Below are 14624 nucleotides of genomic sequence, written 5' to 3'. Positions count from 1 at the left end.
CGTCAGTAACTGTCTCCCGCTCACGCTGCAGTGTGCCTGCTTAGCTCCATCGCTTTACTACACGCAACCCATCGATTGTATCCTACGCTTTAGTGGCTAATGTCCGTGTCTTTGGTGTATGAGGTCCTTGGGTTTGATTCCCGGTGGGATGGCATCGAACACATTACAATGTTTCATATCCTAGTTTAAATCGTAGGTCTCGGTTGCTGGCGAAGGACGTTAATAGCAACCAATCAATGAATAGTATTTCATAAATAAAAAAAAGGCACTCAACGTGTACTCAAAGCTTAATTTCAACCATTACGCAGATATTAATTATGACAGTGTGGTCTCATAGGAATAAATCCATTAGCTACTTCAACTTTTACGTTTGCTACGCTTAAACAACGTTTTGATAAGATACAAAATTGCTAATTAGAACAGTAAGGTCAGACGTATGCTTTCAAAGAAAGGCACAAAGTAAAAAGATTGAATAACACATCTATGGTAATTTGACATTATTCTTAACCTTTGACCTATGCCTGAAAATGGAAATATAGATATAATAAACAAAATTCTCATTCACTGTATTTGTTTAATCCTTTTTTTACTTGTTGGAAGTGCATACAAAGTGTGTATTATCTAACATGGAATTTGTTTGCAAGTAAATATGTTGTATATTAGAATATTACTTCCCAAGAGTGTCGTAGGATGGTGGAAAAGGCGATAAAAATGGATTGAATTTTCAGTTCATAACTTCCAGTTCCCAAATGCCCTCACTTATTATTATTTTTTTTTTCCTGTGAGCTGGACTGGGCAGTCTGGTCGATGATGCGAAATAAGATACTCTCCCAGTGTGGGAGGTGGTGGGATACATATATGGAGTCCAACAACATATTGACAAGACATACGGAAGGCCGGCAGCAGCGAAGAAACTGATGTCCTTGTCTAGTTCCTACTGAATTGCTCTTCTTACACTGGTTGAGAAGAAGACTACGACTACATTGTAAAGAGCAGAGGCTAAAACATGCTTTTAGTGACTTGTTTTTTCCTTTTAACCATTCATAATTCCTTTTTCGTATACATCTAAGAAATAGTAGTTAAATATTTCCGAAGACGAAACAAAGTCAATATAATAATTTCCTTCTTCCGAAAACGAAATGAAATGAAATCTTTGTTTTATTTAAAAGGGAATCTTTGTTTTTTAAATGGAACCTTTATTTTATTTATAATGGAATCTTTGTTTCCTTTAAAAGGGAATCTTTGTTTTATTTACAATGAAGTCTTTGTTTTATTTAGAATCAAATCATTGTTTTATTTTCAACGGAATCTTTGTTTTATTTACAATGAAATCTTTATTTTATTTATAACGGAATCTTTGTTTTATTTACAATAAAATCTTTGCTTTATTTATAACGGAATTTTTGTTTTATTTACAATGAAATCTTTGTTTTATTTATAACGGAATCTTATTTACAACATAATTTTTCTTTTATTTACAATCAAATCTTGGTTTTATTTACAATACAATCTTTGTTTTATTGACAGCTCTTTAGCTGAAGGAGACGAATAGTGAGAGTAGATGAGTATGAAGGAATTAGTGGAATGGGGATGATAAAGAAAGCTGAAGAACTCTTGAGAGTATCAATGGACATGACGTTATCCACCACAAATACACGTACTCGAATTCGAACCAGGGGCGCCTCGCACCAGAACTGACTACTCTGCCTCTGAGCCACAATGTCCCTCCTTAATTTTCTGTGTCCAGATGAGAAAGAGTATGCTGAATTTATATAGTTTCCAGATCACTTGTATAGGACACAATACCCCAGTGGCGTAGCGCTCACCTATCGTGTTGAGAGGCCTGGACACATTCCTTCTGCTGCTGCAATCATGTAATCCTTCTTTAACCCTTTTAGGATTTTTGGTAACTTCTGTTACCATGACGTAGTATCGGACTTACCTAATAAAAAAAACGGCTTAAATACCTGTTATAGAACCTAAATAAGCGGTCAAAGACGATACTACGCCATGGTATAAAAATATACCATAAATCCTAAAAGGTTTTATATCATAATCGCTGGAGTTCTGAATAAATAGAATGCACGGGTTTTATCTACTCACAATTAGACACACTGTATTTTTACTAAGAAAATTCAGTCATAAAATATACTACACTACTATATTTTGCCTTTCAGATCGCATTCAAAATTTGGAACTGTCCAAACCTCGGTTGTTTGCCATATTTATACCTGTGGGTAAAAGATACACCAAAACACTCGAAAGTACTGGAATCTTTCAGACTAGCGATCACGCAGCAGAATTTTTCCACAACACCTTCTAGTTTCGCTACTCGTTACAACATGGCGCTGTATACTTCAACATAATTGACGTTTCGCGTAATTCCGCCGCTCCTCACAAGAGGCGCCGGCGCTACAGTACGTTGGTATTACGAGCTATAGTGATTGCACGGAGTTGTGAAGCTTCACCTAGAGCTATCAATTTCAGCATCCAATAGAGTGCGAGGATGTGTACCTGTCGTCAACTGCTATCAATGAAACTTTGCCAGTGTCGTCTCTCGCGCTATATGGAGAACACTTTCCGTGGGTACAGTGTTGTCGGATTGCTGCTGTGTCGTCTCTCGCGCTATACGGAAAACACTTTCCGTGGGTACAGTGTTGTCGGATTGCTGCTGTGTCGTCTTTCGCGCTATACGGAGAACATTTCCCGAGGGTACAGTGTTGTCAGATTGACGCTGTGTCGTCTTTCGCGCTATACGGAGAACATTTCCCAAGGGTTCGCGTTATAGTTCTTCAATTGTTTATTTTATTTTATTTTATTTATTTGTTTGTCGCTCGTTCGCCATGTCTTTTGAGTTTGGCAACAATGTTAATACACTTTTGCTATTTCATGTTTTCTGAAGCATGCGTTCAGAAGGCGGCTCCACAAAGCTGCCGAATTCTTCCGATGCATCACATGTGAGGCAAAACAATTCTATGATTGGTGTACAGCCCAGGTTTCAGGAGACCTCGCAGTCACTATAGCTAGGTCTTGGCCTTTGAGATTTAAAGAAAAGTCAGTGTGACCCTTAGACCAAAAAGTTTGAAGACCGCTGATCTACTGAAAAAAAAAACAATTTTTTTTTGAAAAATTCGCTTTCGTTTAAGAGTTATTGTGACAGTTACCGGACGGACGGACGGACGGACTAACATTAAACTTTAGGGTTCACTAGCGTGGCCCAAATATCAAAACTGATGTTCATGGGCATTATAAAATCTACAGAAGTCCGTAGTATTTCGTTATTCTTGGATCTATTTAGCTTTCTTCCACATTTTAAAGAGTTTTCAAGATACTTAACGCACATAACTAGATAAAGAAGCTAAGAGAATTTTCTAGCAATCTATTACGTAACAGAATTAGAAACTCATCCCCGAAACAGCTAATAAAATCTTCTTTCAGATATTACGACGCTTGCGCCATCTGTAATGAAATTGCTGAATTAATATATTTTTTTTTCGCTGAATAAATTGCATGAAGCCTTGTTCAGCATTCTGATGCCGCACTGAAATGCTGCTATAAGAGAGAAATTTTCGTGTGTCTGCTAAGAACACATGCGTATATATACATATATAAAACTTAATGTAGGTGTTAGCGAGTACGTGGGTGGAAGAACTTCGTTAAAGTACGCTTTGCGTGGGAGAACGAATGGGAAGAAAGTAAAAAAAAAAAGAAGAAGAAGAGGAAGGCACGTGGAAACCTCAGTGGTACTTTACGTGTTTGTTCCGTTAGAGGGTAAATTCTGAAAAACATATTCATAACCATATAATACATAAAGACCATTTACTTAAGCCTTTTATCCAAATTTTATTGTTAGTTATAGGACTCCCACAACATACTAAAAACAGGATGAACCCCTCAGAAGCCCAGAACACGATAAAACTCGTGTTTATACATGTTTTAGGTTGGAGACTTTTTACAGTTGTAATACAGTGCGTTAGTTTTACACAAAAACAAATGAAGATCTATGTTGAACAGTCGGCCCTCCAGCAGTGTGTTTTCCTATGAATCTTCACTTTAGCTGACTCTACGAAAGAGAGAGAGAGAGAGACTCCCCTATATGTATTCTTGTTTAAAAGCAATGAACACATTTCACGTTAACTGGGAAATTTCTAAAGGTCAACACAAAAACATCCTACAATGGTTGCTTTTTTTTTTAAAAAAAAAATAACATTTTCCTCTCAAAAGAACAGACTTACGTTTCAGAGAATCTATATACTAAAATGCTAGGTTTATATATCTGTCTTCAAAGAAAAGTTTTGAAGACCACTTTTTTCTCGAAAACCACAACTGCCAGAAACGTGGCGTTTTCGCTGGTCGATTCCAAATTTTGTGTAAATTGTTCAGTTCTAATTGAATATTTTTTTTTTTTTGAAAATGTGGCCGTTATTTCTTTATTACATTTTTCAGGTGTACACTGGAAGCGTTGAAATTTTAAAAAGGCAAAGCATTATATCTTACCAGTTATACATTCAAACACAACATCATTGTATACGGAGTAGTATATCTCTCAGGCGTTTGTTTCATGCATAAATGATAACAAAAAACGAAGGATAACAATTTCTCCAGTTTAAGTGGAACCATTGTGCATGAGTGAAGTTCCTGGGCAGCCGAGCCCCCCCCCCCCTTCCAAAGTTTGCTTGTTTCTTCCCAGAAATCTGGATATTTTTGCTCGGATATATTGTAATAAAACACATATATGTGAACGGGCTAGCTAGGTTATTCAGAAATCGACGCCACCGGTAACACTCGGGATAATTAATGCAGAAGTTATTGTGGACCATTATACAAACCATTATCCCATAGCGAAAGATTCGCCCACGAAAAACACTAGGAAGAGATCTCCAAGTAAAGTGAAATCCACAGGGACCAGAGGTTCTGCAAGGGGTGCTGCACGTGTTCCGAAGATTGATATCCCAAGAAAATCTAACGATTGAACATGCGATGAACCAGTGATTCAATTTGGCCCTCCTCAATTCTGCACACAATCATCCGTAAAGGACTCCGGTTGAGATGTGTCCGCAAGACTCGCGTACACTATATGCTCCCGTGTCACATTGCAAAACAAAAAGCGAACGGCAGGAAACTGAAAATCATGTAACGGGGTCCAAATGCCAGGCAGTCGTCACAATGGATGAAACACATATTTATCTCACTGCTAGTGGGCATATTTGGGCGCTGACATACCGTGAAAGCGATGCGAAGGGACGGTAGTACTTTGTTTGCCATTGCTAGGGAAGTTTCTCATGTCAGTGAATGATTTTTATGGGATTTTGTTACGCGGGGAAGTTTCTGGTGCCTAAGATTAATAAAGAAAAATGGGTAAATGCAAGATACTGTCTTTCGGATCAACATCCTACTACTATACATTGCTGACCTAATTAAATGAGGAGGGCCGCGGTGGTTTAGTGGTTGACCGTTCACCTCTGGTGCATGGAGTCTTTGGTTCGATCGCAGCTCGCGCCTGAACTTTATGGTGGATAAACACCGTGTGCGTGGGTTTTCTCGGGTTCTCCCGTTTCCTTCCACTTTGTTAATTCCACCATTTCATTCATTCCTCATCATCACTGTCTCCTTTAGCCTAGCTGGCGTAATTGTGGGACGTAAAACTTAAAGACTTCATTTAATTTTTTTAATTAAATGAGGAACCGTATGGACTAGGTTACAAGTTATGCTGCTAAAACATTTCTATTTTTATACCAAAAAATTGGATGGAGATTAGGAAACCGTATCTTTCCGTTTCAAAATATTCCTGTAAAAAGTCCTGGCACCAGCCCAATGAATTTGTGTGGCCCTGACTTATTGAAAAGGAATCTCGAATATTTGCGTTCGAACACCATCGCTGGTCGCTGGAAAGCTTGCAGCGAAGGGTGGGACAAAATTCTCTTGCCTGTACTTCATCGGAGTTTGCTCTGAAGAAAACTTCGAAAAAATGAAATGAAATCTTTGAGTTTTACGTCCCACGTTTATGCCGGTTAGACTAAAGGAGACGGTGATGATGAGAGATGAGTGAAATGGTGGAATGAAGAAAGTGGGAAGAAACGGGAGAACCCCGAGAAAACCCACGAGCATGGTGTTGGCCACCACAAAATTCACTTGGCGAGAGCTGGGATCGAACCCGGGACCACAAGCACCAGAGGTGAATGCTCTACCACTGAGCCACCGCGCCTCCCAAGAAAACTTCGATCTAGGGCAAGAATCTACAGTACTAGGGTTCCAACGACATTCGTTGGTGGTAGTGGCAAAGTTTCTCGTAAAAGCGTATATTTCAAAATCGGTCTGATGAAATGAAATCTTTCAATTTAACGTCCCACGATTATGCCCGTTAGACGGATGATTAAAGCAAGTGAATGATGATAGAAGCGTTGGTGGAATGAGAATGTGGCAGAACACGGGAGTACCCATAGAAAACCTACGAACACGATATTGTCTATCACAAACTTACTTGCTGGGGATCGAACCAGGGACCCTACACACAAGAGGTGAGTACCCTAGCACTGATCCATTGTACCTTTGTTAAAAACCGAACAACCTTCTGTATTCTGAGTTATTTACAAAGAATATATATAGTATAATATACAACATCTAATTTGCCCTAAGTTAGTTATTTCAGAAATTTTGGAACCAATTAAAACGCAGTTTACTCACTAAATGTTTCAATGATAACACACAAAATAGAATATATTTAAATTGCTGTATTTTCCGAAGATTTTCTGCATTATCTTTCTATTTGTACTTAATTCCTTCTTTATAATTGAAAATACGTCCGCTTCTTGCGTATTACATTTGAACTGCATAGAAAAACATATTTATACATGTCTGGCCACAAAACTTTACAACATAGATGTTTAGATCTGGCGATTCAAGAAAATGATATACGGTACGGACTATTGTCCATATCAACCTATACACATATATTAATGTTATAGTTATAAATACAATCCAAAACAGAATAGAGAAGTAAAACAGAAACAATTTAGAGAAAGAAAGAAAGAGGCAATAAAGAAGAGGACAAAATGAAAAGAAGGTTGAACTAAGTAGATCTTAAAAGTGTGATAAGAAACGAACGGATGTAAGATTAGATTTTGAGAAGTGGAAATTTCAAAATATGGACACAAAAGAATTGAAGAGACTTAATTAGTCGTTGCAACGTTTGAGTAGAACAAACAAACGAAGTGAAACGAAGAAGGAGAAAAAGAATATGCAAATGGGATTATATCCTTCAAGAAAGATTGGACTTGCAAATGAAGTTTTCTTTCAACTCGCCAAAGCGTTCATTTCAAAGTAAAAATAAATCTATTTTAGAAACTATATTAATTCAGCGGTTTAACGAAGTCTTCAATTATCTTCTACAATAAGTCTCTCTAAAGACAACGTAATTTGAAATTTAAGTTTTTTTTTTTTTTTTTTTTTTTTTTGGAACGATTCACAGTACATCAAGATGTAACTGAGGTTAGTTTTCTTCTCAGCCAAAATTCTCTTCGCTGAAAACTACTGCTACACCTTATTCAGAAAGAGATTAGGGATTAATTTCACGAAACGTTTGGTAAACACCGAAAACAATCACGGTTGTTCACGCTAACGAAATCAACATCGTAAGTGGGGTCTACTGGGTAACAAACCCGGAACAGACTTTCCCGTAAGAAAGATTGTTGGCGTAGAACCTAAAGAGATCGCTTGATTATCGTTTTATATATTTTAAGTTTCAAATTCCTCGACAGAATTCGCGACGACTAAAGATTTTGAACTGAATAATAACACGAATTCCCTGCTTTTAGCCGACATTTAATTTCTTTCTGAATATGGTTTTCGTTTGTTAACATTGATCCTAGATATCTGAAAGTATCCACTTTATCAAAAATATTATTTGATATTTTAACACATTTATCATTTGCCGTATTACGATTCCGACGAACTTCCATGTTATTTAGTTTTCTCAGCATTTACTTGTAAACCCATGTCCCTGCAAACATTTAATAAGATCTCTGCATTTCTTTCTATTGTTCTCCTATCATCCCCTATTAAATTTATATCATCAGCATATGCCATAACCTGGTGAATACCGTTCAACTGTAGGCCCTGGTTGCTATCTTTAATTTTCCTTATAGCGTATTCCAGAACGAAGTTAAATAATAATGGCGACAGCGTATCTCCTTGTTTCAGGCCATTTTCGACATGAAAGGTCGGGGACAAAAATTTTCCTACCCGGACTTTACTTTGGGATTCATTTAAACATATCTTAATTAATCTAATTAGCTTTCTCGGTATTCCAAGTTCCGTAAGAACGTTGTATAATGTTTCTCTCCTAACCGAGTCGTACGCCTTTCTAAAATCAATAAATAGTTGATGTACCGGGGTATTATATTCCCACTTTTTTTTTTCGAGTATTTGGCGAATGCTAAATATTTGGTCGATAGTTGATCGATTTCGTCTAAATCCACACTGATAATCTGCAATAATATCATCTGCGTATGGAGTCAATCTTGCTAATAGAATGTTTGAGAGGATTTTATATGATGTTGACAAAAGAGAAATGCTTCGATAATTATTACAATCAATTTTGTCGCTTTTTCCTGTTAATTGAAAGGCGACGAAATTGTTTGTAGTAATTATCGAAGCATCTGACTTTTCTGTCAACATCGTACAAAATCCTCTCAGACATAAGGAGATAGGCGAATGCAAAATTCAAACAAGGACAAGAACGGCGAAATAAGACTTTAGGAAGGAAAAGAGTATGTTTTGTGGATTTTTAGAATAAAGAGTTAAAATACATAAAATTGTTGTTATAGAGTATTGTACTGTTCCAAAATAACAGTGAAATCTTTAATTTGCTGTCCCAATTACTCTCCCTGTGTGCTATTAGGAGATAGATTATTAAGAAAAGTAAATGATTTGAATTGGTGAAATAAATATATGGAAGGAAACGAAAGAACCCCGAGAAATCAACGGGCATAATGTTGTCCTCCACAAACTTATATACCCTGGTATCGAACCACGGATCCCTTGCACTAAAACTGATTGTTCTAGCACTAAGCTACAGTGTGTCCTGTACTCTACAAAGAAAGATCATTTACTCTGAAAAGCAACGGAAAACAATTGAAGGCTTTCGAAATGTGGTTGTGGAGAAGAATGGATTTTTGTTTTCGTTATTTATTGAAGTTAGAGCCCGTTTCCAACATCAAGGCTAAATGACACGTGGATCTACAGTTTAAGATGGGATTCTAACTACAACAGGGGAGGCACGGTAGCTTAGTGGTAAGGCACTTACCTCTGGTGCGTGGGGTCCCTGGTTCGATTCTCGACCAAGTAAGTTTGTAGCGAACAACATCGTTTTCGTGGGTTTTCTCGGGGCACTCCCATTTCCTCCCACATTTTCATTCCACCAATACTTCCGTCATCATTCACTTGCATTAATCATCTGTCTCTCTTAGGCTAAAGGGCATAATTGTGGGACGTTAAAGTCAAATATTTTCCTAACTACAGTAATGCATTAAAATTTCGATGTTCTCCCACCAGGATTCCATCCCGGGACCCCGAAGTGAGATAAAGAGAGGAATCGAGGAAATTGAGTGGAGCGAACGAAAAACCAGTAAAGAAATGCAAGGAAAACAGGGGAGAAAAAGACGTTAATGAATGTAAATTTTTAAAAGAAAATAGAAAGAGAGACAGAATGTATTTATAGCACTGTTTAGAAAATAACTGTATCTTGCGAGACCTGTTATAAAATACAACGGAAGGAAAAAAAGAGGAAGAACCGATAGAGGCTACAATTCTTGCACAGTATTAAAGCAGAAAATTCCTACCTCAAGAGAGAGGTTAGCTGAGGATTGTGGTGTGCGGAACCTTGCCAGTTTGTGAGAAGTGATTGGCTAATAATGGCAGAATACCTATGATGATGATTATGATGATGGCAATGTATATAAAGTATTCATAATACAACTCTGAGTCCAATTCTTTTCACTTTTGTCCCCTAATTTTCACACTTCATATATCCCTACCCATAAACCATAAAGGAAATGAACTGTCCACCCTATCCTTGACCTCACTTGTAAAAAGTTCAACCCAACTAATAGAAAATGGGCTGGAACCGATCTTTGAGACAGAAGCCTCAGAGCATATCAGTATTAAAAGTACTTACTTCGTATGATGAGATGTTTCCCTCCGAGCCAGTTGGTCTGCGTTGTGAGAACAGGCAGCGGAACATTGGAGGTATCCAAAAACACGTTTATACAGCTAATGTCCACTCCCCGTCGCTCACACAAACTGCTCAACGCTTCCCTGTGAAGAGACACAAAAACACAAAGCTTAAATTACACAATTTCTCTTTAAAGGAAACAAGTACATAAATTCATAAATGTTTATTAGTGAGTCTTTCCCAATCTCCCCTACTTCAATATAACTAATGCTTACTCCTCATTTCATATTAAAATCTTTCGAAAGGGGGGGGGGGGGAAATAGTACAATTTCTACAACTAGCTCTTCAATATAAACCTGAGTCGCGACGAAACGTTTTATTCTTTGATTTCTAAATTACATAAAATTCTGTATTATATATGTACAGTGGCGTATTTACGATTTTGTCTTGGGAGGGCTTTGCCTGAAAATGTGAAAATTCTGCAAGATATTTCATATACTTTACGATAGTAAGTAAGATTTCGGGGGGCTTAAGCCCGGAATCCCCCCCTACATACGCCACTGTATATGTACAAGGTGTTTCAACATGAATATCGGAGTTTTATTAAGGCTTTGTAGTATTTATTACATTTAACGTACAATTATAAATAATACAACAAATGAAAGAGCAACTCAAACAGTTTTTGCTACAAGTGTTCAATGTGACCACCATTCGTCACACGGCACATATTAAAGTCGATAGGCGAGAAAGGCCTATAAACTTTCCGCCGGGATATGACACAAAACATATTCAATTTAGAGGAGTCTCGTTGCAACTTTACCATCTCGTGGGAATTTGTTGACCTCCAGATGCGAACATTATGAGTGTTCACATTGCCACTTAGGTGAAATGTCGATTCATCGCTGAAGACGACTCGATCTAGAAAATCTTCATCGACATACAGCAATATTTCATTTGCGAAATTGGCACGTAAACCGTAGTCTGTAGACTTACAGCAACTGCAAACGATAAGGACGCAGTTGTAAGCGTCTCCTTAAAATTCTCCACACAGCTAGTTGCACTGTAACTACAGATTCAGTCTTTGCAAAATGTAAAACACAAAAAGCTTTCTGAATACTAGTCGCCATCTTTGCTACTAGCGCTTTCTAACGGCAGACTAAGGAAACAGTGCGGCGAAGGCGTGCGTATAAAACCATTTAAGGTGCTCTTCCATTTAATGTATTATAGCTGTAAGTTAATTGTAATAAATACTACAAAGCTTTAAATTCCCGATATTCATTTTGAAACACCCTGTACTATATACAAGGTAATCTAACGGTTGACAAAATAAATTTATGAGCAGACAGAGAGAAAATCCAAAGATAATGCCTGGGATAAGACAGATGTACTATTATTACTACTCTGTCGTTCCTAAAAAGGTAACGCTCGATCTGGAATATACTGCATGGTCGCAGATTATTATCCACCATCAACTTAAAGATATTTTGGGTTCAACACATAGAAGAATCATGCAGCTATTTGTTCAAGATTCTGGAACGTGGACATCATTATTTAAGTTGTTTCATCAGATTATTTATTGGCTTAGTTCGGCGTCTGGCATAGATCCATCTTCTTTTAGTCTACAGGAGTAGTGTTTAAAGTGGAATCTGAACCGTTTTTCGGGTTTGTATGCAAGCCATCAGTGACGAATCTAGGAGTAAAAACTGGGGGGCAGAGTCAGAACCCAGACTATAATAGATATATCATGAGTTTACTATAAACTTTAAGAAAATATATAAATAATAGACTAAATTGTTTTTGTCACTCAGAAATTGGTAGGCCTAGGGTTCCCCGGCCCCAGGCTGAATCCGCCACTGCTAGCCAATCTTCTTTACCAAGATCAAACACAAACGACGATCGAACCCATTTCCGCAAGGACAGAAACCATTACCATCATAAATTGATGTACGACTTCTTGCTTAAACTAATTGCTAATTTGTAAAATTATTATATAAATGAAGAGGGATCTAACAAATTCTGATAATGTAAAATATAAAAGGTAATGCATATAAACTATTAAATTAATTAAAAGAAATAATTTCTGGTTATGCAGGTCTTCAAGGGTTCAAAAAAGTCATACGGCTTTCCAAATGGATAATACTCGTGTAGTGTGGTAAGGACATACGCTTCATTTGATGTTATTTGAAGTTTTTTTTTTTTTTTTTTTTTTTTTTTAGAACAAAGATAGTTAAATTTTAGTATAATTCAAGTATCGAGATTAATACAAATGAAGTTGAGCTATCACCAAGGAATAGAACCAGGAAAGAGAAACATCAATAACACGAGTGATAGCCTCTGGCTTTAATAGAGAAACACTAATATATATATACACGTGGGAGACATTGGAAAGTTCGTGGTTTGACTAGGAAAGAAGCTATTATTTTATGTTTGTATACATTAGCTGCGTAGCTATATTCGTTGGTAGTCACTGTGTAAAATTTCATTTCTCTATTGTTTCAGGTGAGAAGTTTATAACACGCTAAGTTGGCGGAAGTGACTGAAATTTGTGACGTGGAGAAAATCACCAAGGCGATGCGCGCGTTCACATGTCTTTTTGCATCCATGGCAGAAATTCATTCCTGCGGGTTCGAACTGTTGCCGCACCCGTCATATTCGCCTAATCTACCCCCTCGGACTTATTTAGAAACCAGAAAAAGTTTTTGGGGAGGTCACCGATTTTCTTCGGATGCAGAGGTGAAAAGTGCTATACTGGGATATATTGCAGAGCTACAGGATTCATTTTTTAAAAAATAAGTGATATAGGTAAACGGAGAGGTAAACGTATCTCGGTTGAGGGGGATTACGTGGAAAAATGAAACATAACTTATCTAAATATTCGCTAATTTTGTAGGTCAGGCCACGAACTTTCCAACTCACCCTCGTATATATATATATATATATATATATTAGAAAAAATTAAAAGACGCACAAAATTAATATTTTTCAATTCTATACTTTTTGAATCAGCCAATAATTTTCTCATTAGCCTCAGGGCTCGAACACAAACAAAAGACAAATGACTAACTTTAATTTTCAATTTGGTTTCAGGTTCTGATAGAGAAAAAAAGGGTATAAAGAAATTCATTTTGAACATAAAAAGATTGGCTTCCATTCTAGAATAAAAAATAAAAGTCTACAATAGTACTAAATTAATAATAACATCAAAAAGAAACAAACGAAAGTCTCCATAGCTAAGAAAAAATATCAAGCTTTCTTTTCGTTTCTTCGCGAATTCAAATAAAAACTGAAAATTGAAAAAAAATACCATTTTTATTCCTTTCAACGCTTTTTGCACCTTTCCAATCAAAGAAAAAGACAAGAAATGGTAGCATTTTAACTTCGTTTTCTGTCTTGACTTTTTTACTTCCGTCGTTTGACTTCAGTTTCAATGTAGCCAGAAGAAAAATGAAACAGTGGCGTAGAGTGACAAAAGGTAAAAGAAGGCGAACAAGAGATATTCTTTTGAAACCTCACTTTCTTTTAAAAATAAATGAAATAAGAAACAGAAATGGCAAGCGATTGTTCTCGAAGTAACATGAACTGCTTTTAGTAATATTATAGTTAACCTTTATAGTAACAAAATCTTGCGCTAGTGTTGCCAATTTATGGGTTTTGTCTCTAAACTTAGCGATTTGATAATATATTCTAGAGATAACATTTATTTCGTTCACCATTGTTAAACTAAGGGTTTATTTATTTATTTATTTAACAATTACCAGATACAGCTCTGAGGCCATTTTATACTGGATATGTAACAATAACAACAACAATGGAAAGGATTTGGGAAGGTATCGGCCAGGGCCTGTTTTAATAGGTACTATCCCGGCGTTGCCTGGTAGGGTTGAGGGAAACCCTGGAAAACCCCAATCAGGATGGTCGGCAGCGGGAATCGAACTCGCGACCTCCCGAATGCGAAGCTAATGCTCTACCACTTGAGCTACTTTGCTCGGTTTAGCGACTTCTTAAATGTCGTACAGCGAAAACTAGTATAGTTATTTTTTATTACAATTAACGTTTCTAGCGATTCTTCGCAATACGTTTAGTAACATTATTGTTAACGTTATTGGCAACACTGTCTTGCGTAAATCAAATCTTTAAAAAAATGCATACGTATATAAGTAAAAGGTTTCTAGACAATTTTTTTTGTACGACAAAAGAATGAATTCCTATTTCTTCTAGCATCAAATTCATAGAAAGTAGAAGCGAATAATAGATAAGGGACACGATTGGACAATAGAAAAGTAAATATAAAAAACAATGAAGAAAATAAAAGAAATAAATATGAGATTACTTTCATTGTTAGATTTTATTTCATTCTTCTATTTGATTTTTTTTGTTTCTTTCCGAACCAAAGAACGATGTTTACAGGGTTGGTTTCTTCACTTGAAGAATTCTATTTATTTAACCTGCTACG

The 14624-nt window shown here is 36.7% G+C and overlaps 1 protein-coding gene across 1 annotated transcript in view; it reads right to left on the bottom strand.

Annotated features, from left to right (window-relative positions):
• Positions 1 to 14624, bottom strand: part of LOC145669008 (uncharacterized) — a gene marked incomplete in the record, with an annotated part of 761869 nt that overhangs the window by 112322 nt on the left and 634923 nt on the right. The window contains 1 exon segment of the mRNA XM_081737333.1: positions 10175 to 10314. Within this exon segment, the coding sequence (XP_081593459.1) occupies positions 10175 to 10314 (140 nt within the window).

This window comes from Thermobia domestica, chromosome 13 (genome assembly GCF_964235325.1).
Source record: "Thermobia domestica chromosome 13, izTheDome1.hap1.1, whole genome shotgun sequence".
Lineage (NCBI taxonomy): Eukaryota > Metazoa > Arthropoda > Insecta > Zygentoma > Lepismatidae > Thermobia > Thermobia domestica.
This window is presented reverse-complemented; position numbering and strand designations above follow the sequence as displayed.